Source organism: Solanum verrucosum, unplaced genomic scaffold (genome assembly GCF_900185275.1).
Source record: "Solanum verrucosum unplaced genomic scaffold, falcon-dt-bn FXZP01000032.1, whole genome shotgun sequence".
In the NCBI taxonomy this organism is placed as follows: domain Eukaryota; kingdom Viridiplantae; phylum Streptophyta; class Magnoliopsida; order Solanales; family Solanaceae; genus Solanum; species Solanum verrucosum.
Window position 1 is genome coordinate 3,567,840 of NW_026020569.1, and position 22,433 is coordinate 3,590,272.

Sequence of the window (22,433 nt, forward strand, 5' to 3'; positions counted from 1 at the left end):
TGAACTAATCTAAAGTATATAATTAATGATAAACATTGAGCAATTTTGCATCATAGACAACAATTTTTTTTACCATTTTCCTAAAAATCTCATTATTATATTCCTTTCTCATTTCGTTATAATCTATGTGTCATTTCTCTTTTTTATTATTAAGTCTCAAAAATGAATAATATATTTCTATATTTTTTATAATTATATATATTATAACGTTAGCTTTACTATTAATGAGATGATTATAGGCAATTATGTATAACTTAGTTTGAACCGTATCTTAGTTACATTTACAAAACGTAATACTTTAAATGGGTCCATGTGTTTGTGGAAGGATGGAGAATCTAGTGTGGGACATGAATTTGTTGTTAGGATTTTGGAGGTAAGTGGAAGAAGGGAGCATTATGGGGGACGGCAATGCGTGAACTTTGATCTCATCGATAGCAGGCAGCTGTAGGGACGGCTTTCAAGTTTCATCCATCCATCTATATATATTACTATGGCAATTGGCAACCGTTTCCCGCAGTCGATCGAAATTTATCGTCAATATTATTTTAACATAAGTATTTGTTTTGTGTGTCCAAATTTTGACACATATATCGTACTAGAACTTCATTATATTTGCATTTAAGACGGAGAATTTAATTAGCAAAGATGAATCCATGCTTTCCAATGTCAAGTATAGTAAATTATTTAAGTAGCTAATCTCAATGGCCATTTCAACGCAATCTACTTGTTTGTCTTTTTTCTTCTTTATTGTTTCTTTTACTTGTAAGCTTGTACAACAAAAATGTGTTGCATGCCGTAAGGAAATGATTTAAAAATTATATATATAAAAAGAAACAAATATTAATTTTTTAAACGGAAAGTAAGACAAATAAATAAAGTGAAATATTAAATAGTCATAGTGCCTTTTCGGCAATAACATCAACTGTGTCCATTTAAATCAACGTTACATTGACTTAACCTATAATTTGAAATTGAGACGTAATTATTATTTGGAGAAGGAATTTACTACATACTATATAGTCAGGGTACCATTGTTGGAAGTAGACGAAGACATGACGTTAAAATTAAACAAAATGTAGAGGTACTAAAGTATGAGTCTCTAACAGTATTGACAAGAGGATATGGGCGGAAGTCCGTACTCACCGGCCAACAAAAGGTGTGTGTACTCTTGGATGATTTGGTATGGCTTGGGAGACAGGACCTGCTCACATTTATTTCATAAAATAAGGGGCAAAAAGATTGAGATGAAATCAAGATAATAATGAACAAACCCAATTGGTGAAATTTTACAGTTGCCCAATTGCACTCTGCACTGAACTTCTGAGCTACTAACTTTCACTTTTTTAACAACTGTGAAAAAAGCTAAAAAATTTGCCTTGTTTGTGCACGCGACTAGTCAATACCACTGTCATTCAACTCACAATCTCTTTCTCTTTTTCTGTCTTCGGTTAAGATACGATAGAGATCTCAGTCAACCTCATTGACCATATTATTACTCCCTCCGTTTATTTTTATTTGTTACATTTTGACTTAACATATTTATTAAAAATATACTGATTAACATGACTATTTTATCACATTAATCTTATTAATTGATATTTAATATTACGTCTTGAAAATTAATTTGAAAAATAAATAATTAATGTTAAGGTAAAACATGTAGAAAAAATAATTATTATCTTTTATTGATATATTAAAAATGACAAGTAAAGATTGTAATAGTGGAGAAGTAAAAGTGCATAGGAGAGAACACTAACTAATTAGAAAGTTGTTCGGGTGTTTATATTAAGTTAATATAAATGCATGACATGTGTTAAAATACCACAAATATCACTTAATTATGGTTCAATAATGGATTATACTGCATTTTCTCTTTATCAAACTAATTAACTATGATAAGTTACATTGATGTGATGTAAATATCTAGTGTGAGCAAAAATTTACCTTTTGATACAATTTATTTTACATAGACTAGTGTTATAATTATTTGAGACTACTAAATAAAAAATTTGTTTGTATCATTGAGAAGATGGATAATCAACATGTGTTTGGTTTTGAACTGGATAAATTTTTAACTTCCAATTTAGACCGTGATAATATTATATTATTGATCAATATGGCTTTAAGCTGAATGGTAATTTTGTCTTTTTTTTTTTACTTGTTTTGCCCAAGTGTAGCTAATCCTTAGACTGTTATTACCAATATTTCGACATAAAATTCGACTAGTATTAATTATTTATGCCAAAAATAAATGTGTAACTAAATGAAGTATAAAATAACTAACATCGAATCTATACCAGAATTATAATCATGATAACCAAAGTAGCCCTAACTTTCCCTTTCATTTATTTCTATATATTTTTTTTCATGGCTAAAAACTGCATAGAGATTCCATTTCATGGCTAATAATGCATTAATGGAAATCTAGAAAGTATTATAATAGAAGGAAGAAATGTTGGAGATGCAGCATGTGCGAAGAACAAGTTGAGTATTTGACTCGACAAAAATAATTTGTCCCTATTCATTTCACATTGCTTATTACTCAATATTTTTCTACTAGTCATGTGATTTATATGCAGCTCACGGTCTTTGTGTGTATGTATTTTGACAAGGCATGTGCCTAACTTGAGAAATAGTACTTTATATAAGACATGTTATAATAATTTCGATAACATTATATCCTGGTACTATTGTATATATATATGGCATGTTTTGGCCACCCACTTTTTCTAGTCAACTAATCATTTTCACTATGTATAACTTCTTCTTGATATTTTTTTCTAGGTGAAACAATCCCAGACGCCATTTCCAACAAAAGTTAGTTAACTTAATTCCACCGCATGCAATTGTTGGGCGAAAGTAGATAAAACATGCGTGCGCAAGGGCCAAGCTAAGGCAGCTAGCTGATCATTGTGTTTGATTTAATTAATATATATATTCAGATTTTCCAACTAAGTAGGTATGTGTTTTTAGTAAACAATTTGCTTATTCCGAAGTTACAAAGCTATTTGGGCGGTTGGTTTCTTTAGGAAGAGAGTCGTCTCGAGACATTGATACTTAGTCATGATGATTGATGACTTTAAATTTAATTTTAGGGCCTTGAATGGTCCCAATTCAGGTTTCCACTGACTTACGAGAAAATTTGAAATTCGGACCCAATTTTGCCAACTTCAGTGGAGAAAATTCCATTTGTCATCCGCACATGGGACAAAAGGGACCTTTCATATGCTCATTGCTCTTGTTCAATACAAAGTGTATCCTCCCACCCCACACATATTTTTAAAAACAAAAAATGTCAGTACGCTGGTGGATCTCGACTATTTTATTGATTACCTATTACTTCTTATTAACGTAGATATTTACTAATTTTGTTCACTAAGACTATATGCTCTCTTCGTTTACATTTACTTTGTCCACTATTTTAAAAATAGATTTTCACTTTTACTTGCATGTTTCACATATTAAGCAAAAACCTTCTTTTTTTCATATTATCTTACCATTAGTTACTTATTTTTCCGAATCATTAAACGTATATAATATTAAATATCAATAAATATAGATATTATTAGTAAAATACTCATATCAAATATTATTTCTTAATGAGTATATAAAGTCAAAAATGAATAAGTAAAAGTGAATGAAGACGGTAAATGATTTGAACTTAAGTGAAAGTTCAACTCCCTTTATTTCATACTGTTGCGTGGAAAGAAAGTGTCTTTTTCTAGATTAATGTAATACCAAAAACCAACTGTCCCATGTAAATTAAATTTAACATGATTTTAAACTGTTTAAGCGCCACTTCATAAAGAAATTTATTTAAAAGATGGTCCTGCCTAACTATCTTTTAGTATAATTAAATAATTTGGTGTTTGGATTGGAAATTAGGTAGGCATCGATCGAAAAGGAAAAGTAGGCAAGACTTTATATACCAAATAGTGCACCATCATGTTTAACTAACATTTTTGCAATACATATTTGAATTGCTTAATCCTCAAAGTTGCCGTTTTTAAGCAAATATGATTTCGTTTTCCTTAGTGCTGTGCATCTTTTTAATGAGACTAATTTGGAGCATCTCTCTTTAATTTTCTTCTAATAAAAATGTTAGTCCACATTTTAAGCTATGTACTTCGTGTGCTTTTCTCATCTAAGAAAAACTAACTTAGAAGCAAGAGTAACAAATCCACAATTGGTTCAACGAGAAATAATATGGATTATCCTAGTTATATACAAAAACAATCATTACCATCCAATTAATTGTAGCAATCTAGTATTTTTGGGACATGATTGCTATCTATACCCACTAATCTTTTGATTATATAATTCATATATTACGATCGAGTGCAAGTTTAGTAAGCAGTTATTGGTTTTACTAAGATCTTGTTTTATTATTTCTGTTCTCCACAAAGCTCATGGACGTGCAACTTATAATTTATGTATTTAATTGAATTCAATATTTTATGCAACTACAAATACATAACTCAGCGTGGAAAAAGTAAAAAGAATGTAAAGTGTATAGAGGACGATATGTAAAGCTCCACGTAGGTACGTAAGCTAAACTCCAAAAATTAGTAAAGTGTCAGATTAGATATATACTGTATGTCTGTATATGCAAATATACAATGTATAGTATAGCATGTTCCAACAATTATGTCAGATTTGATATATGAATACTAAGGAAAATATCCAACAATATGAGAATGGGTTACAATAATTTGCTGCTCCTCTTGTAATTGTCTGCCTCTTTTACTACGTATATAGCTACAATATAATTTTAATATAATATATATAAACGTGAGTTCTAGATCCTGCTTCTGCAAGAAATATATTTTGTCATTAACATCCCCCCTGCTATCATTAAATACTGTAATTCTTTTTATCCAGTTGAGGGTATCGATCTTCAAGGTAACACCAGTCAACGTTGCAAACCATACCTAAAATTTATGGGACTCATTTTATATTTTACGAGTTTTCAAAAAAAATTCTTAAAATATTTGTTGTTTGTGACTCGACTAATTTGGATCCTCTTCTCAAGGCCATATCTGCTCAATTTGCTTATATATTTAGCCATTTTCTGTATAGCATATGAAATGGTTCCAGAGGAGGCACTGAATTCTTTTTTCCTACTTGAGGAAATGTTTGTTTTCAACTCAGGCCATGTAAGTTTCGCAAAGTTTAACATATATATCACAATGAAGGATTTTTTTCACCAACAAAAAAAGAGAAGACTTATTTTATAGTATTTTTTTCAATTACAATTATTTTAACCGTGGTGAATTATCATAGGACACTTGTAACTTAGAAGTAGGGGTGCCGATTGGGGTGGTTGGGTTAAAGTGGATCAAGACAATAAACGGGTCAAGACTCAACCCAATCCAAATTTGTTTGGGTCAAAATGGTTAGGTAATGGGTCATAACTCAACCCACACAATTTTTACTAAGTTTTAATAGCTGCATTTGCTATTTTATAAGTTTATAGTACCTAATAGAATTATTTTTTTCTTTATTATAACTAGGGGTGTTCACGGTTTGGATAAAAACCGATCCAACGAACCAAATCGATAAAATAAAACCAATTTTATTTGGGTTTGGTTTGGTTTGGTTTTAGATTTTTGAAAACCGATAGTATTTGGTTTGGTTATGATTTTATTCGAAAAGACCGAAGAAGTAATCGAACCGATGAATTATATACATATATTTTATTAATATACATACCTAATATATTGTTTTTATAAACTATTTTAAAGATCTTATACATATTTTCATTAAAATTTCTTTATAATTTACTTATTGAAAGCAAAAATGTCCAAGATGAAACATTTATCTTATTGATTTCATGTATATGAGTGTCTATGACAATTCTTTGTGGGACTGAAAATGTTATTGTCTTTCCTCTAGGCCAATATTGAATTTTAAAGCTTTATTGATAGTAAATTTAGTGATTGAAAGTTCAGTAATTTAAGTCATTCAAACTATTTTTTGTTTTGAATGGATTGTTATCACTTTTTTTCACATTTTGAATGAATTGTTTCTTTTATTTTGTGTATGGTTAATAACCGAATAACCGAACCAAACCAAATCAAAACCGATAACCACCAAACCGATAAATGTATGTTATATTTGGTTTGGTTTGGTTTGGATTTGATAATTTAAAAAACGATTTAGTTGGTTTGGTTTTGGTTTTGACCAATAACCGATCCAAACCGATCCATGAACACCCCTAATTATAACTGTATATAACATATAAAATAAAATAAAACGTTTTTAAATAAAATTTTGACAAGATTTTTCAAAAATTAGTTTGGGTTACATATCAACCCATTTTTTAATGGGTTGGATCGAAATGAATTGAGCTAATAAATGGGCGGGTCAATAACCAATCCAAACCTAAATAAATTGGGTCAGATTGGACTTGATTTTGCCGCCCCCTGCTTAGAAGTCATGCACATTTTGGCAAGCTGCATCTTTTTTTTAATTTTAATAAGAGAGAAATGGATATAATCAAATTTACCTTTTACTATACTAAATATATATTTATTTCACTTAGGTTATACTTTGGAGCTATTTGTACCTCGTCATTAGAAAATCTTCTCGTACTTATCCTCAACATTGATAACAATAAATTGAGTTTATTCCACATATCAAATTACTTCAAAAAAGTAAACTAAATAACTCTTGTACTTCCATTTATGAGTCAAAATTATCATACGTTCTATTTTGAGGAAATTTCATAAATAGCTTCTATTTTATGTTGCAACTCTATTAGCTTCACGAGCAAATACAAGACAATTTGTGAATGGAGAAAATAAGAATAGCCAAAAAAGTTTTTTTTAATAATATTTAATAGAGTGAAAGGTTATTTAAACCTCTTTAATTTACTTAAAAGACACTCCACTAGATACACATGGTTACTGTTAACTAATTGGAAATACAAACATACTTCATTGATGGATGTATTGTTTCATTTCAATCTCATTCTTGTAGTCGGCCCACAATTTTCAAGGTTAGCCCAAAGGATATAGCTGGATTATAGAGCATCTAGCCCAAAGTTTTATTTGCATTTCAGATAGTTCATTTTATAAAGGGCAAACCACATAAATCCCACTAGTTTAGGTCTTAATTATTAAGATTCCTAATAGTTTCAAATATTACTTCATGTACCATATTTTATGCTTAGGATACATGAGTCTGAATCCATGAGATACATGTATCTGCCGAATTTTAAAATTGAGATACAAAATTTATTTATTAAAATTAATTGGTTGGAATTGATTTCCTTAATTTTGAACTCTTTTTTGTCATTGGATATTTTGCATCTCATTCTATCCAAACTGCTGTGATCATTGAAATTTTGAATGAAGAAGAACGGAACTTGTTAAATCTATAGATGATGTGCACGGAAACTACAGAACAGAACATTAATTTCCTATGGTTAACAAAGAAAAGGAGAGTAAGAAAATGAAAAGGAAATAGAAATTAATGCATCTTGATGATTGAGTGCATAATACATAAGAAGATCTCATGTCAATTGATGTTCCAGCAATGGGGATATATCTTTTAATTGACATAATCTTCAAGCAGATTGATTTCAAGTTATTTGAGCCTTGCACCTCCGCTCAACACTTGTATTGTTAAATAAATAATGTACATATAGATATTTCAGTACAATAATGCCCGAATATGTTAGTCAGTTTCCTCCCCATCTTTTAGATGTTCTTTGAGGCTTTGTCCAGGTATATCCCATGTTGAATCTGCTTCTGGCAATGTGTAGTCTTCAGGTTTGAGTGACAACTGGAATTCTGGAAGATCAGGCAGTACTCGAAGATCTCTGCTTGCAAAGTCATCATATTTAAATGTAAGTGTGAAAATCTGAATAAGCATAATTAGAAGAAAGTTTCAATATTAGTATTGTGTAAGCTGTCAGACTCACTTTTCTTGGTCCAAAAGGTAGCCATACATTTGGGACTTCTTGGCAGCAGTTTCCGGCACTTTTTTGTTTAAATGTTTCATAACACCCCATGCTGGAGGAGTTCTACGAAAACACAAGAAGGAAATTTACTACTTCTATGATGGTCATTCTTTGCAATGTAATTCAAAAGAGCATAGATAGTTAAAAACCTGGTGACAGGTTCTGCAAGGCAGAAACTTAAGGAGGCTTTTTTGCTCTCGGTAAGTAGTTCTTCTGCTGCGAGGAAACAGCATACTGCACTAACGTGGCAGGAAGGTTCTGTGCCCTTGTCAATGATTATACCGTGGTAGTAGTAAGCTGCAGCCTGACTATGTTGTTAACATATATGTATTGGCAATAGGAGTGAAAGAAGATGAAAAAAGCTCAACTAGAGATCAACAATTTTGGTAGGAAGAAAAACCTTTGCTTCAAGATATTTCCATTTGATGAACAACAGATGCTTTTTCGCTGTTCCGTGGAAATTATTGTCTCCAGACAAGAAGCAAAGAGTCTGAAAGAGAAAAAAAGAAGTTAGATATACAATCATATGATGATGCAAATAGCAAACTAAGACTAAGAAATTGTCAAGTTGACTTGGGAGTAATTTCTAGCAAATAGATTATCATTGATAAGATTTCAAGTACCTGTGCATAGTAGCTTACTGCTTCACATGCCAGCCTCCTCTTCACTGATAAAGTAGCATTCTGACTTTCAAGAGCCAAACCTAATTGAATTTCAGTTCCCTGAAATATCACTCAGGAATCAGTCGATATTGGAATTTCAATACCTTCTTACTTTAAGCAGTCAGTTGCATCGTATCGATTATCTACTGGTTCTGCAAGGGTGCAGCCTATGATGAACCAGCTCAGTTTTATCGAAGCTGATTGAATTGAATTCTACAAGAAGTAGAATCTTGGATCTTATAATTATCATGAGTTGAATTAATTAACTGCCCTGTATGACTTGCTTTTGGATTCATTTATCCCACTTTATCATCTAACAGTATTTCCATTTTTGGTGATTGTTTCACTGATCTGACTGGAAAGCAGTTACCTTTTCATTGATTTTATTAGCTATAAGGAATCAAAACTTGTGTTCTAATTAATCGTCAAGTAACATAACATATACCTGTGCTAGTGCTTGATTTGAGGTGGCTTCGAGAATACCCTGATGCAGATCTTTAGGCAACTTGTTCCTGGTAAAAATAAGGATAAAATAGCTAATAAAAATGACACAGAAACAGATATATATGTAGAAATGAGGCTGAACATATATTTACATACTTGATATCAGGTGGTAGGTGGACAAGAACATCTTGGACACAGAAATCCAAATAACCTGATGCTTTCAGCAGCAAATCAACAGTATCCCTCATGCAATCTGAAATCGAAACGCTGTTTGATCAATGCTGATCACACACTGAGTTTTTAAGAAAATTAATAACCACAATATATACCTCCGGACACAGCCCGTTCAGTCATAGCGATGTCTTTTGGTATCAACTTCATATTTGCCTCTACTAATGTTAACATAGCCATCATGTGGAGGACAGACAGTAATTCAAACCAGGAGTTTGCTACAGAGGTTTCCTGCTAATTATAAAAGAAGCAAAGGATCATAAAGCTTGTCAACAGGTGACAACCACTCAGGAGGTACTAAATTGATAAAAGAATTTGAACCTCTTGCCCATCTTCCAAGTTTTTCCACTTAAATCCAGTCAATTCTTGAAGCCCGAATTCTGTAAAATGACATGATCAATCGATCAACACTAAAATCGTACGTTTGAAATAATAAAGTACATACTTATCTTAAAAGGGTGCTAGGCTAACCTTTTCTAGTAAGGCCAACAAGAAGAGACAAATACTCCTCGAGTGCTTTTTGTAATTCATCAATAGCAGACACATCTAGGTAACAAAATGAAGTACTCAATAGGTGAACAAGTTGTTTCAATTTTTAGTGCATATTTTTAGATACATACCTGTATCTTGCGCGATGAGCAGAATCTGGTTCCTTATAAAAGTTAATTTATCAGCAAGATCCTTAGGAATGAGACCCTTTAGCGTCCTCTGTAGATCACATTGAGCAGGAACACGCATTGAGGGGACAAATATGCTGACCTCAGGGATGATGCCCTTCTTTTTCTTCTTTTTTCCAACCTGGTAGACAGAAGCCGCGCACCCCATTGCTCTTCAAGGGGACTGATCTCAACTAGTAACATCCTACATAGGCATTGAATGTTGCAACATTCACTATAGAAAAGATTGAAGCAGATCAGTACATATTTATTGTTTGCAATGTACATTAATAAATGTTGGGAACTTACTGCAAATGCCAGGCTGCTAGTGTGGGCTGACATCAAATTGTATCAGTATCACTATCACCTATTTTTAAGTGAGTATATCAACTTCCAGGATGGTTTACTTATTTATACATTTATATTAAAAGGAAAAGAAAGAGTTGCTAGTGGGATCTACAATTATGTAGTAAAAGATTAGAAATCTGAGATTTGGAAGCAAATGATGAGGATTACGAGAAATAAGTCACATGCCAATGCGTAGGAAAGACTTACAACTAGTGCATTATTTTCGATATATATTACTTGTAATTTGTGAACTTTCTTCTAACAGCGGAAAATAAGGAATAAAGGAAGTCATATATATGCATTTTATTTTTCAAAGAGTATAACATGTGCAAAGGTGTTTGACTTTGTAGGAGTGAATTATTGAGCACTCTCCACTAATCAAATCTGTCCCTTTTGAAATTGTGCTTGTTTTGATTTTTACGTCAATTGCACTTGGCCTAAAAGTCCATAATTGGTGGAGCATTGTGTAGCCTAACTAATAATAAAATGGATGAAAATCATGAAAAGACCATGGTTCGGTTAAGATATATCGGATTCTTCTTATATTCCTAACTTATGATAGACAACGTTACTTATATTTATACAAGTCGCCAGCGGAATAGGTGAGGCTCTTATAAATTGGCTCGAACACCATCAATATAAAAATAAAATAGACACTATGAGTTACTTGTTTAAGTACATAATGACGGGGTCGGTTGTACAGTTATGGCGATGGATTCAATCAAATCCAATAATTTTGACTCAGACTAGGTATATATTTTAAGATATCTACTAAATATGTACAAATATCATATTTCAAATTCAGTAACTGAATTGAACTTTATATCCATTGGCATTAGAGTTCAAATCATAAATCCATTTATACTTTGATAAAATTGCCAAAAATGCACACAAACTAGCCAAATAACACCATTATAAAAGTGATGGAAACCTAGGCATACCATTTGAGAATCATAACTAATTTTAGTCGGAATATACTATATGCATGATCTAGTCTCTCTTTTAACATAAAAAAAAAATATTTTCAATTATATGTCAACTTGCAGTTTGTTAAATTGTAGGATACTTGATGCAAGAACATAGATGGACTCATTTGGCGTGTATAGAAGTGTATGCATCTCAATTTTCCCATCAATATTATTTAATTTGTCGGTACCACAATATTTAATACTACTTGTAAAAGTCCTATTGATTGCCCAACAAGTTGTGCTGCATCAAATCAATATTGCAAATCCACGCGCTTGACAACTGGATCCTGACAAACAGCAACACTTACGTGTTGGATCATATTTAGATTGGTTAAAATACTAAAAACAATTGATCTTCAATTTATGAAAAAATATTTATTAATTAAACTTGGCTATGGTAGTTAAATTTGGATGGATTCTTTCGATTTGCAATTACATGGACCTTTTAAAAATAATAATTATGACTTCATTAAAACAGGTTGATTTGCACTGTTTTCTTGCTAAAGCATCTGCCCACTCATTCACCTACATGTATGTTACGTGAACCTTTATATAAATACTATAGTATATTATACCTAACTTAATCAAATTTACTAGATCGACATGTTTAGGATCCAAATTCGCACACGTGGCGGTTAAGTGTCCCAATTGTTTTTCCTTCTTTTGGTGGGTTAGGTAAAAATATTTTTTCATTATCTTTTGTATTTGATAGGTAAGTCAAAAAAATAAAATTGTATGAAATATATTTATATATAATCTAGGCAAAACATTATGAAGGTGCGATGAAGGGATATTCGGATAGGAATATGGGAGGGTGGAAATGGGGTGACGATGAAGATCATATGTATGTATGGATGGGGAGGCTTTTGGAACTTGTTTTTTCTAGTTTTACTATTCAATTTTAAGAAACCTATTTAGTTTCTTAGAAAAAGTGTTCTAAAAATAATTTGATCAATCAAACATGAAAATTAGAAAAAATATTTTTTCTTCCGTACCGAACACTCCCTTTGTATGATCTTCCGATGCCTAAGGGCATATTTTTCAATCCATCATATTCAAAAAGAAATGATAGCCTTTTTCCCACTGCCATTTACGATATAGTCACTTCTGGGAACATTTTGCAAAGCACGGCCGTTTAATCAAAGTGATTGCGTCTTAAATGATGTTTGCACTACTTTTCTAGGCTGCTGGGCTACTACTAACCATGGTTCACATACAGGGATGGCCCATTTAGATATAGATATGATGGAGCCCAACCAAAAAAGTTGGTTGGTCCAATGCAAGTCATCTTGCATAATGGTCCATTTTAAAATTGATTTCAGAAGAATTAATCAAAATAGTTGTCCATATATAACTACGTAAATTCAAAATAATCAACAATTATATGATACTTGTTTAATTTATGTGTAATATTTGTATAATCTACAAAGTGCATCCGATTGGTTTTTTATGTAAAGATCATTATGACTGATAAATTTGTTTTGTTTGGGGTCAACCCTCAGAATCAATTGTAACACTTGAAATTTGGTGATAATAAGCCTCTTTATCCTTCTTCACTTGGATACCGAATTTAGCTTCTACTTGATCATAAATTTGAAAATTGGAGTTTTAGAGTTGTGAATTTTGAAGTTGGGTCTGGACACGTGTTTTACTTGAAAAAAAATGAAAATTTTCTGAGTGAAAGTGGAATTTGAAAATATTTGATGATTAATTCTCAAAATTTGATAAAATTTCATGACCAAACTGAACATAAATATTTAAAATCTTATCTAAAATTTATAACCAAACACTAACTTAATTTGTTGTTTCCTTGCGTAAGACTGAACGTGTGACCTAGATAAAAAAAAGTCCATCAACCTTTAATTAGCGGTCAAAGCTCTAATATCGTAGATTTAATTTGAAATAAGAAGAATGTTTTCATTTATCTTGTCCATAATATATAGCAGCAAATTAACTATGAATATGTTCCATTAATTGCATATATTCTCGTGGTGGTACAAGAATAATACTAATCTCTAGACTCTAGTTATTGGATTTTCAGCTAATGATATACTATATGTTATCACTTTTCAAATTGATAAAATGGTTTGGCCGACATGTTTGTCAATATTAATGAATGCAATTTGTCAAGAGGATAAGTACATGTAACATGTTACTCCATCATGCTAGTATTAACGTACTCACGGGCTTTTTAGTTGACTAACAACTATACTATGTGCCAAAAATACAAGAAGAAAATGGTGTTTCAACTTGTGTGTCACATGATGAATTAAAGACAAAAGAAAACTGATTAACTAGGAATAGGCCTATTATTAGCATACAATTAAATGTTTCATCGGTAAGAAATCGACTAATTACAACTCTTTGGAAAAAAGGACACGTGAAATGCCAAGAAAAAAAAACAATTGCAAAATTAGAGCTTCAGTCAAAGAAGCAGAGGAACAAAACTCCTGTTGTTGCTTGTTACCTTAACGAAAGGGGAAAAGAAAGAAGATACTCCTCTATCTTTCTGCGAATAAAGAAAGCAACCAAAACAAAACAAAACAAAAGGAGCATCAGATTCGAAGTACAATTTGTAGTATTTGCAATTCTACTTCATATTTATACTTTTTTTTAGAGATGGAATGAAATGAGTTTTGATTAGATATATTAACGGTATAATTTAACGGGTTATAATAAATTAATTGACTGGATAAAATAAGAATATTTTAAGCGACATAAAACATAAACTCAAATGGAATATATTCGGCCTGCGTCGGGAGAAGGTTTAAAAATATAATTAATAAATTATTTGCTATACCATAATTTCCATCTTCTTATATCAAGTGATTAGTAAAGTATCAAAGATAAATAAAACTGGGGATTTTCTAATTAGTTGTGATTTGCATCAACTTTCTGAGGCAAAAGGAATAAAGCTCAAAACTTGACAGTGCATGTTAAAGTAAGTTTACCTCCAAAAAGAAGAGTAAACCATTTGAATAACAGTTCTAAAAAGAAGGGAAAAGTTAACCGGGGCTTTTGTAATGAAGAAGATTCCAAATTGAAAGGTCAAAACATGCTTTAAACTTTTCTAATTGGAGTTCTGTAGTACTGTGATTACCAATAAATAAAGTTGAGTTCTGAGTTTGGATTTTAATAAACTTGGTGCCAATTGTTCCTTTGACATCATTAGACGTATATAAAAAACAAATTGAATCACGAAAATGTAAGAGGAATAAAAAATTACGCTATCTATCTAATCTTAAGGTCATGAATTCGAGTGTAAAAAAATAGAAGCTCGCTCCTAGGAATAGGTAATAAATAAATAATTGTTTGATTGTAAATTTAGATATGAAAATTTTAAATTTTTAAAATAAAATTATATATTTAAAAACTACATAAAGTATTATAGGTCATGATACTTATAGTATTACAAATTTGAATCTCCAACTATAAAAAATATCATACTATATATTAAGACGAAAAAAATTACAGCATCCATACGAAAATATAACATCAACGTCCACGGTTTACGCGGAGGCTTTTCTGCGGCATTTTCCCACGGCTTCAAGCCGGGAAATTGTAATAGTCAAATGGTGGTCGATGTTTCCTCTGTGATTGACATAATATATAAACATGACTCTTAATTTGGCTTTAACAGACAATTATTTCCTCTAATTTTGAGTGTGCATAAATAGACACTTAAATTTGTATAAAATTAAACAACTAGACACATATTCTACATGACATAATACATATAGGACGCCACATAAAATACAAAATTGCCGGACAAATGTGTTAAGTGACTACTTATTTACATTCAAAACTAAATGTTATAGTAACCAACTGACGTCAAGTTAAGATTCATTAATTATTATGCCTGTATGATTTGAATGACATATTGGCATGTCATTTTACAATAATAACTGAAAGATGCCAAAAAGCAGAGATATTAAAAAGAAGAAAAGGCCCCCAATTCCCAAGATTTCAATAATTTAGACCACAAAACATCCCTTGTTCAAGCCAAGTTGGACCTGACAGGCTGTACACAAGGGCCCTGTTATGGGCCATCTGTCCTTTTCCAGTCGGCCCAAAATTCCAACACTTGCACCTTCCTCCTCTCTATGTAAACCCAAAAAAGGACTTGTATATATTACTGTGTTCTTCTTTAATTCCATCTACTTTTGATCTTTTATAACAATAATAACAATGTGATATGATCTCATATGAGAGAATTGTTTGTTTTAATAATCTTACGTCAAAAGAAGATTTGAATCTCAGTTTCAGACTTCACACTTGACGATTAACAATCACGTGCCATATCATTAATCTACATGATATGGTACAAGTTACAACGCTGACTAGTCACTGAAATGTTGGCTTACAGTATCTTTCAACATGATCACTGCACTTCTTCCAAAATAATTGACTATTTTTAAAATTGGAGCATGTAATTTGATTTTTTGAATTTGTTATATATTTTCTAAATTAAAATTAAGAATAAATTTATGTCAAAATATAATAAAAGAATATATTTGAATCGAAGGTATAATAAAATAAAATATTTAAATTTAATCAACGGATAAATGTGAATCTTACTTTATACCAAACAGATAGAGATTCATAGCGCAATAGTAAGGATATGCACGAAACTTATTTAGAGAATTACTTTCTTTTTAAAAAAAAATAGTACAGCGATAAAACCTAACTATAATATGTTCCAGGCAAATGTCTGTTACGGTTTAACTTTTTGTAGGTATAGTGAAGTGTTCTTTCCATTGTACATAAAAATGGAGCTCCAGAATAGAAGGAAATTTCCAGTGGGTGGGGTCTCTAAAGCTTACAAGTACTATGAGATATAGTGGGAGTGGCACACAACGCCGAATCAACAACATTTGGAGTCTAAAGCGAAACTTAGGAGACGGATTCTAATATTTTTTTCATCATATATACTTTTATTTAAAATCTATATTTCTAGCTATTTTAGATGCGAAGTCATTATGTATTGTTTTATAATCAATTTATTTTAATAATTCCTTTTCAAATGATAATATAGTTAATTCATTCAATCTCTCTTGAGACATTGTTGATCTTAAATAAGATTTAACCAATTTTAATTTTAAAAAAACTTCTTTCGACTGAAGCAACGATTACAAGAACTGTTAACATTCTATAAGCAATATGTGTATTTGGAAAAGAATCAAGTCTTTTAATAATTTGATCGAATATTTTCATTTGATAATTATTTTCTACTTGTGTTATTTCTGTTAACACTTTTGATTTAAAAAATAAATCTAAACCATCAATATCAGAATAACTATTACGTGTTAAAGAAAGTTCAAGGTTAAGACGATATTTTTTTATCTCATCATCTAGTGATCTCAATATTTACCACTAAATAAGAAATCAAAAATATTTTCATATGCTTCAATTGATTCAAATCTATTTTGAAGTGAAAAAATAGTTTGATCTACTCTACATAAAATCAACTCTAAAAGATTCTTTAGGGGACTTTGTGATTTCACTATTCATATTTTCATCAAATTATTTCTTACGAAATTCAGGCTTATTTTCATCTTATTTGCAATTTTCTTAGTAGAAATCATAACACTCACGGTACATATAATTTTATTTTTTTTTAAAATTACATATATAAATAATTATTTTTTAAAAATAGGGGCGCAGAAAAATATATGAAACTCCAAGCAATGACTTTAGTGTAGGGGTTAAGACGGCCCTCGTGGCTTTCTAAGACTCTGTGAAAAGAGAAACTGTCACCATTAAAGCCAGAAACTTGAATCGGTCCCCTGTTTTTTCTCCTTGACTTGCTCTGCATGCAACACTAAATGCTTTCTCTTTTGTCGACTACCCTCAATTTTGCTCTCTGTTTTTTTATTTTCAAAATTGTTCTTCTCCCAAGAAAAAAAGAACATTCCTTTAATTTGCAATTATAGGTCAATTTATTCGCATTTTTAATGGGGTTTTATCAAGATTGTAGCAGCATTAACTGTTTGGTAGCTCAATCTTGACTTGTCTGCACATTTAGACTTTAATGCTTTTCATTTTCACTGAACTAGAAAGGGTCCACCCATGTAATTTTCTTATTCATGATTAGCCAAGAACGTAAAATGGGTTGCTTCAAGATTGTTGGAAACTTGGCTCCATTTTGAAGTCACTGTTAAATGGGTTTCTTCAAGATTTTTGTGATAGTGTTGGTTATTTGCGCTTTCTTTATAGCAAATACTTATCAGTTACAGTCCTATGAAATTCAAGCTCTTCTTCAGTTGAGGAAGCACTTGGAATATCCAGTTCAGTTGGATGTTTGGGAGAATTACCATGGAGATTTTTGCAGCTTGACTTCAACACTGCATATGAGCATTACCTGTCAAGATAACTCTGTTACTGAACTCAAAATTAAAGGAGATAAGTTAGTTAAGTTGAATGAATTTCATGGATTTGCAATTCCAAACCAAACATTATCTGAGGGTTTCTCCATTGATTCTTTTGTTACCACATTGACAAGGCTAAGTAGCTTAAAGGTTCTTACTTTAGTTTCTCTTGGTATTTGGGGACCCCTTCCTGATAAAATTCATAGGTTAGCTTCACTTGAACTTTTGGATATGAGTTCAAATTTTCTATTTGGTTCTGTTCCTTTTCAGATGTCAAGATTGATTAAGCTTCATACTTTGACATTAGATGCCAATTTTTTCAATGAAACTTTCCCTGATTGGTTTGATTCTTTACACAATCTTACTATATTAAGCTTCAAGAACAACAGGTTGAAGGGTCAGTTTCCTTCTTCAATGTCTAAAATCACAACCCTCACTGACATTGTTCTGTCACACAATGTGCTTTCTGGTAAATTGCCCGATTTAACGGCCTTGTCTAAGTTGCTTTTGTTGGATTTAAGGGAAAATCATTTGGATTCTCAATTGCCACCCTTGCCAAAAGGACTTACCACAGTTCTTCTTAGCAGTAACGTTTTTACGGGTGAAATCCCAGTAGAATTTGGCACACTAAATCAACTTCAACACCTTGATCTGTCGAATAATTCTCTCAGTGGAATGCTGCCTGCTGGCTTATTCTCTTTGTCTAGCATTAGTTACTTGAATTTAGCGTCTAATGTTCTTAGTGGTTCACTTCCTAGCCAGCTCAATTGTGGGGGTGAACTTGGTTTTGTTGATATTTCTGATAATAGATTAGTTGGTGGGCTTCCTTCTTGCTTGAACACTATTTCAGATAAGCGAATTGTCAAGGTTGGTGGAAATTGCTTGTCTCTTGACACTCAATATCAGCATTCAGAGGGCTATTGTAAACAAGCTAATTCGGATAAGAAACAGATCACAGGAAAACAAATAGCATTGTTGGCAGGTGTTATTGGGGGAATTGTAATTGTTGTGGTGTTTCTGTTAGTTGTCCTTTTCATCTTCCGTAGAAAACGACATGCGCGTAACATGGTGGATAAGCACATTCCTCCGAAAGTTGTGCAAAATACACAGCCCAGGGTTCCCTCTGAACTCCTAGCAAATGCCAGTGAGTTGATGTTTTTCTTATTTCATTTTTAATCTGTTTAATTTATATGAAGGAAATGTTCTCCAGAAAAGCTTGATCTCAATCTTCGAATTCTCAGGAGTCATTTCTCAAGTGGCAAACACAGGATCACAAGGTGCCCCATCATATAGAGTGTTCTCCATGGAAGAATTGCTAGAAGCAACAGAAAATTTTGATCAGTCAGCATTACTTGGTGAAGGGTCAGTTGGAAAAGTATGGCTTCAAAACAATACTTATGGTTCTCATTGATAATATATATCTTGATGTTTTCCATTCAATGGTCACGCTGAATTTTGGCTCAAAGTGATATACTTGCTGTAAAACTTGAATAAATGAAGCAGGACGTAGAGTTTGTTGCGTAGACCATGTCCAACAATGATAATGCAATGAATGCACTAGTTCACCAAAGTACAAAATGGATTTGGGTGTTGTTTTTTTTTAAAAAAAAGTGCTTGCCTATCATATTCTCATTCTACATGTGTATCTGTGACTTCTTTTGATGATAAAAACTGGTGTCACCAATAATGCTTTTGTGCATTTGATTTCATATCTAATGAACACATGACAGTTCAACAAAATATATCGAATGCCCTTAAAGGCAAAATTAGATAGTCTCACACGTTTGAGTGCCTATGCAGTGAGTTGACATCTCTGCTATTTTGATTGACATAAACAGGTGTTAGCCTTATTATGTCTTGCTTGAATAAGACAGTTATTTTAGTTATCAGCAATTTCCTCAATATTTATCTCCATTTCAGATTTACAAGGGAAGATTAGAGAATGGAGCTTACATAGCTGTAAGGTCACTAAATGTGTACAAAAGATACTCTAACCGGAACCTCAAACTACGATTGGACTTACTGTCAAAGTTTCGTCACCCCCATTTAGTTAGCCTTCTGGGTCACTGCATTGATGGTGGAGCACCAGATGATTCAACTGTCCCCAGAATTTTTCTCATTTATGAATATATCTCTAATGGAAACTTCCGTGCTCATCTATCAGGTCAGCTAAGTAAATCCTTTAGCATGAGCATTGCATGTGTTTTGATGCTTGGTTGAATATGGAAATATTATATGCACATATGGAGTGCTGGTTTGATTCTTTTCTCCCAGAAATGATTGGGATACCCTTGTTGATGAATCTCTATGTAGCATTGCAAGTATTTTTGCTACTTATGAGCTTGAGGCATCTTATTCATCATATTAATTTCACACATAGTGGTATTCAGTATGCAATTACTGTCAGTTTGATTGAGCAACAATGTAATGATTCACTTACACGAAGTTCTGTTGGTTGAATTTCATACTGAGTTGGACCTTTATTTTTGTTGTTATATACTTTCATTTAACCCTGCATGTCCAATAAGTACAGAAAATACAAGAGACACGCCATAATGTATTCAGCTTTATCTCAAACACTTGTACTTGCAGAAAATAGTTCAAGAAGGATCCTCAAGTGGTCAGACAGGTTGTCGGTGCTGATTGGTGTTGCCAAGGCAGTGCACTTTCTTCACACAGGTGTAATTCCTTCTTCATTTAGCAACCGCTTGAAAACGAGTAACATATTGCTTGATGAGCATAACATGGCAAAATTAAGTGATTTTGGGATGTCCATTCTTATGGAAGAAAGTGAAAAGGTGGGTATTTTAATATTTTGTGTGAAAGGTGAAAATTCAAAATTTAGAATAGATGGTAATTTCTCATACTCAATATGTCTTTTTTCAGGCAAAAGGAGATGACGTCACCTCCTGGTATGAAACTCTTCACTCATGTATTCCGTAACGTGCCTTAGCAACTTCCTTTTGCTAAACCAACTGGGATTCTATTTCAAGAGTGTCAACTAGAGGCATATATATCATCTACTATAGCTGTTTGCAGGATATAAATCAGTGATATTTTATTCTTGTGTAGGCATATGACAAAGAAAGAGGACGATGTTTATAACTTTGGTTTCATATTACTGGAGTCGCTGGTTGGCCCTTCTGTCAGTGGAAAAGGAGAAGCATTTTTGATGAATGAAATGGTATGAAACTGCTATATTATTATGTATGCAACTCCTTTGTCATTGACAGTAACGTAAAGTATTCTTCAGCAATGTTCCCTTTAGGATCCTAAACGTTCTTGCAATGTTGGATAAGTAACAAATTTTTCGTTCTCTGCAACCTAACTTTACAATCAGTACTAATATAGATTAACAGAACTACACACATTATTCAAGTTTTATTAGGTAAACCTCTGATATGCAAGTACCATAGGGAGAAAAGTTGAGCCTGATATACAACAGTCAAAAGTCTTGATTTTTTCACTGGTGTGTTACATAAATATCTCTGGATTTTCTCTTTGAATGACAGGCATCCTTTGGTAGCCAAGATGGTCGACGCAGAATTGTGGATCCAATAGTGCTAGCCACTAGCTCCAATGAGTCATTGTCAATTGTAATATCCATCACCAACAAATGCATATCTACAGAGTCATCAACTCGCCCCTCGTTTGAGGATGTTCTCTGGAACCTACAATATGCTGCTCAAGTTCAAGCTACAGCTGATGCAGATCAGAAATCTGATGCTACTTCACCGTCATAAGCTATTTGAGAAGTACAACTGCATCGAATCAACGATATTTAATTTGGTCAGAGCATAGGAGAATGTTAGCTGATTAATTTCATGATGGTTGTGGGAGTACCAACCGGTAGGCTAGCCTTAAAGCTCAAGTTTAAGCTACAGGTCCTCCCATATTTTCTTTATTTTGTATCAGAATTGTAAATTTTGTTGATTCTAGTAATAGGTGATGTTTTCATATAGCATAGACCCTCGTTTTAAATTCTATCATTGCAAGTAGGCAATTGAACTCGTAGAAGTCTAGATTCAGACAAGACAATACTTTAGTCATCATATATATGTTTGGTGCAACGGAAAAAAGATATGGAAACCGCAAATGCAAGACATTATTGACTAGCTATGCCATCAATTTTTTTGGTGCCTGCTGTTTGGAGAGCAGTTGGTTGAGAGACCATACTAATATATAACTTGCACAGACATTGAAGGACAAAAATAGGCAACATAATTACCAAATGGTAAGTTCCAACTTCATTAATGCCATAAGGCTTTCAATTTATATATATAAAAAAAACATGTTTATAAAAGTTTAAGAGGGCTACAAAATTAAATCCTCAGGAAACAAAGACTTCAATTTCTAAATTGAGAAAGAAAAGTTGGGGGGAAAAAGTAGAAAAGTGAGGACAAAATCAAACAGTATTATATTAGGATGGGTCGCTGTTGAGCAGTACCGACAAGGGCCATATTTCGTTTCATCATTCTTTAATATGGACGTGCCACCAACTAAAATCTTAGAATCTATTTACAAAACCTTCATTTTCATATTTCGTGGTTGTATTGTGTTTCACATATTTATTAATGTCCTCCACTTATTTTTAAAGAATTTAATCCATTTAAACGTTATAAATAATATTTACATAATTATATCACTTAGAATATAATTATCACATAATATTTTTACAGTAATCATCAATAATTGATAACATGAAAATGATAATCAACCAACTTGTTATATACGGACTTAAATTATATTAATAGTGCGAAAATCCTTACAAAATTATTCAAATTCATTTA

General features: G+C 32.1%; 2 protein-coding genes across 2 annotated transcripts; one reads left to right on the top strand and one right to left on the bottom strand.

Moving 5' to 3' along the window:
• Positions 1 to 7,680: 7,680 nt before the first annotated feature.
• Positions 7,681 to 10,332, bottom strand: LOC125810922 (uncharacterized). Its single transcript, XM_049490425.1, has 12 exons — positions 10,269 to 10,332; positions 9,924 to 10,164; positions 9,775 to 9,849; positions 9,625 to 9,683; positions 9,402 to 9,537; positions 9,229 to 9,325; positions 9,074 to 9,140; positions 8,590 to 8,688; positions 8,367 to 8,456; positions 8,116 to 8,270; positions 7,928 to 8,029; positions 7,681 to 7,825 (listed from the first exon to the last, which is right to left on the bottom strand). The coding sequence occupies exons 2-12, from the start codon at positions 10,126 to 10,128 to the stop codon at positions 7,681 to 7,683; spliced, it is 1,230 nt and encodes a 409-aa protein (XP_049346382.1). The 5' UTR covers positions 10,129 to 10,164; positions 10,269 to 10,332.
• Positions 10,333 to 17,181: 6,849 nt separating this feature from the next.
• On the top strand, positions 17,182 to 21,542 carry LOC125810923 (probable inactive leucine-rich repeat receptor-like protein kinase At3g03770). The gene is made up of 7 exons (XM_049490426.1): positions 17,182 to 18,787; positions 18,885 to 19,018; positions 19,564 to 19,807; positions 20,236 to 20,441; positions 20,530 to 20,555; positions 20,716 to 20,827; positions 21,156 to 21,542. Exons 1-7 carry the CDS (start codon positions 17,437 to 17,439, stop codon positions 21,384 to 21,386), a joined length of 2,304 nt encoding a protein of 767 aa, XP_049346383.1. The 5' UTR covers positions 17,182 to 17,436; the 3' UTR covers positions 21,387 to 21,542.
• Positions 21,543 to 22,433: the final 891 nt, after the last annotated feature.

Coding starts and splice junctions, on each gene's coding strand:
- LOC125810923 (XM_049490426.1), top strand. CDS start 17,437: ATGGGTTTCTTCAAGATTTTTGTGATAGTGTTGGTTATTTGCGCTTTC. Junction 19,019..19,563: donor GTGAAGGGTCAGTTGGAAAA/GTATGGCTTCAA, acceptor TCTCCATTTCAG/ATTTACAAGGGAAGATTAGA. Junction 19,808..20,235: donor CTTCCGTGCTCATCTATCAG/GTCAGCTAAGTA, acceptor TTGTACTTGCAG/AAAATAGTTCAAGAAGGATC.
- LOC125810922 (XM_049490425.1), bottom strand. CDS start 10,128: ATGGGGTGCGCGGCTTCTGTCTACCAGGTTGGAAAAAAGAAGAAAAAG. Junction 8,689..9,073: donor CAAATCAAGCACTAGCACAG/GTATATGTTATG, acceptor GTGATATTTCAG/GGAACTGAAATTCAATTAGG. Junction 8,271..8,366: donor GGAAATATCTTGAAGCAAAG/GTTTTTCTTCCT, acceptor CAACATAGTCAG/GCTGCAGCTTACTACTACCA.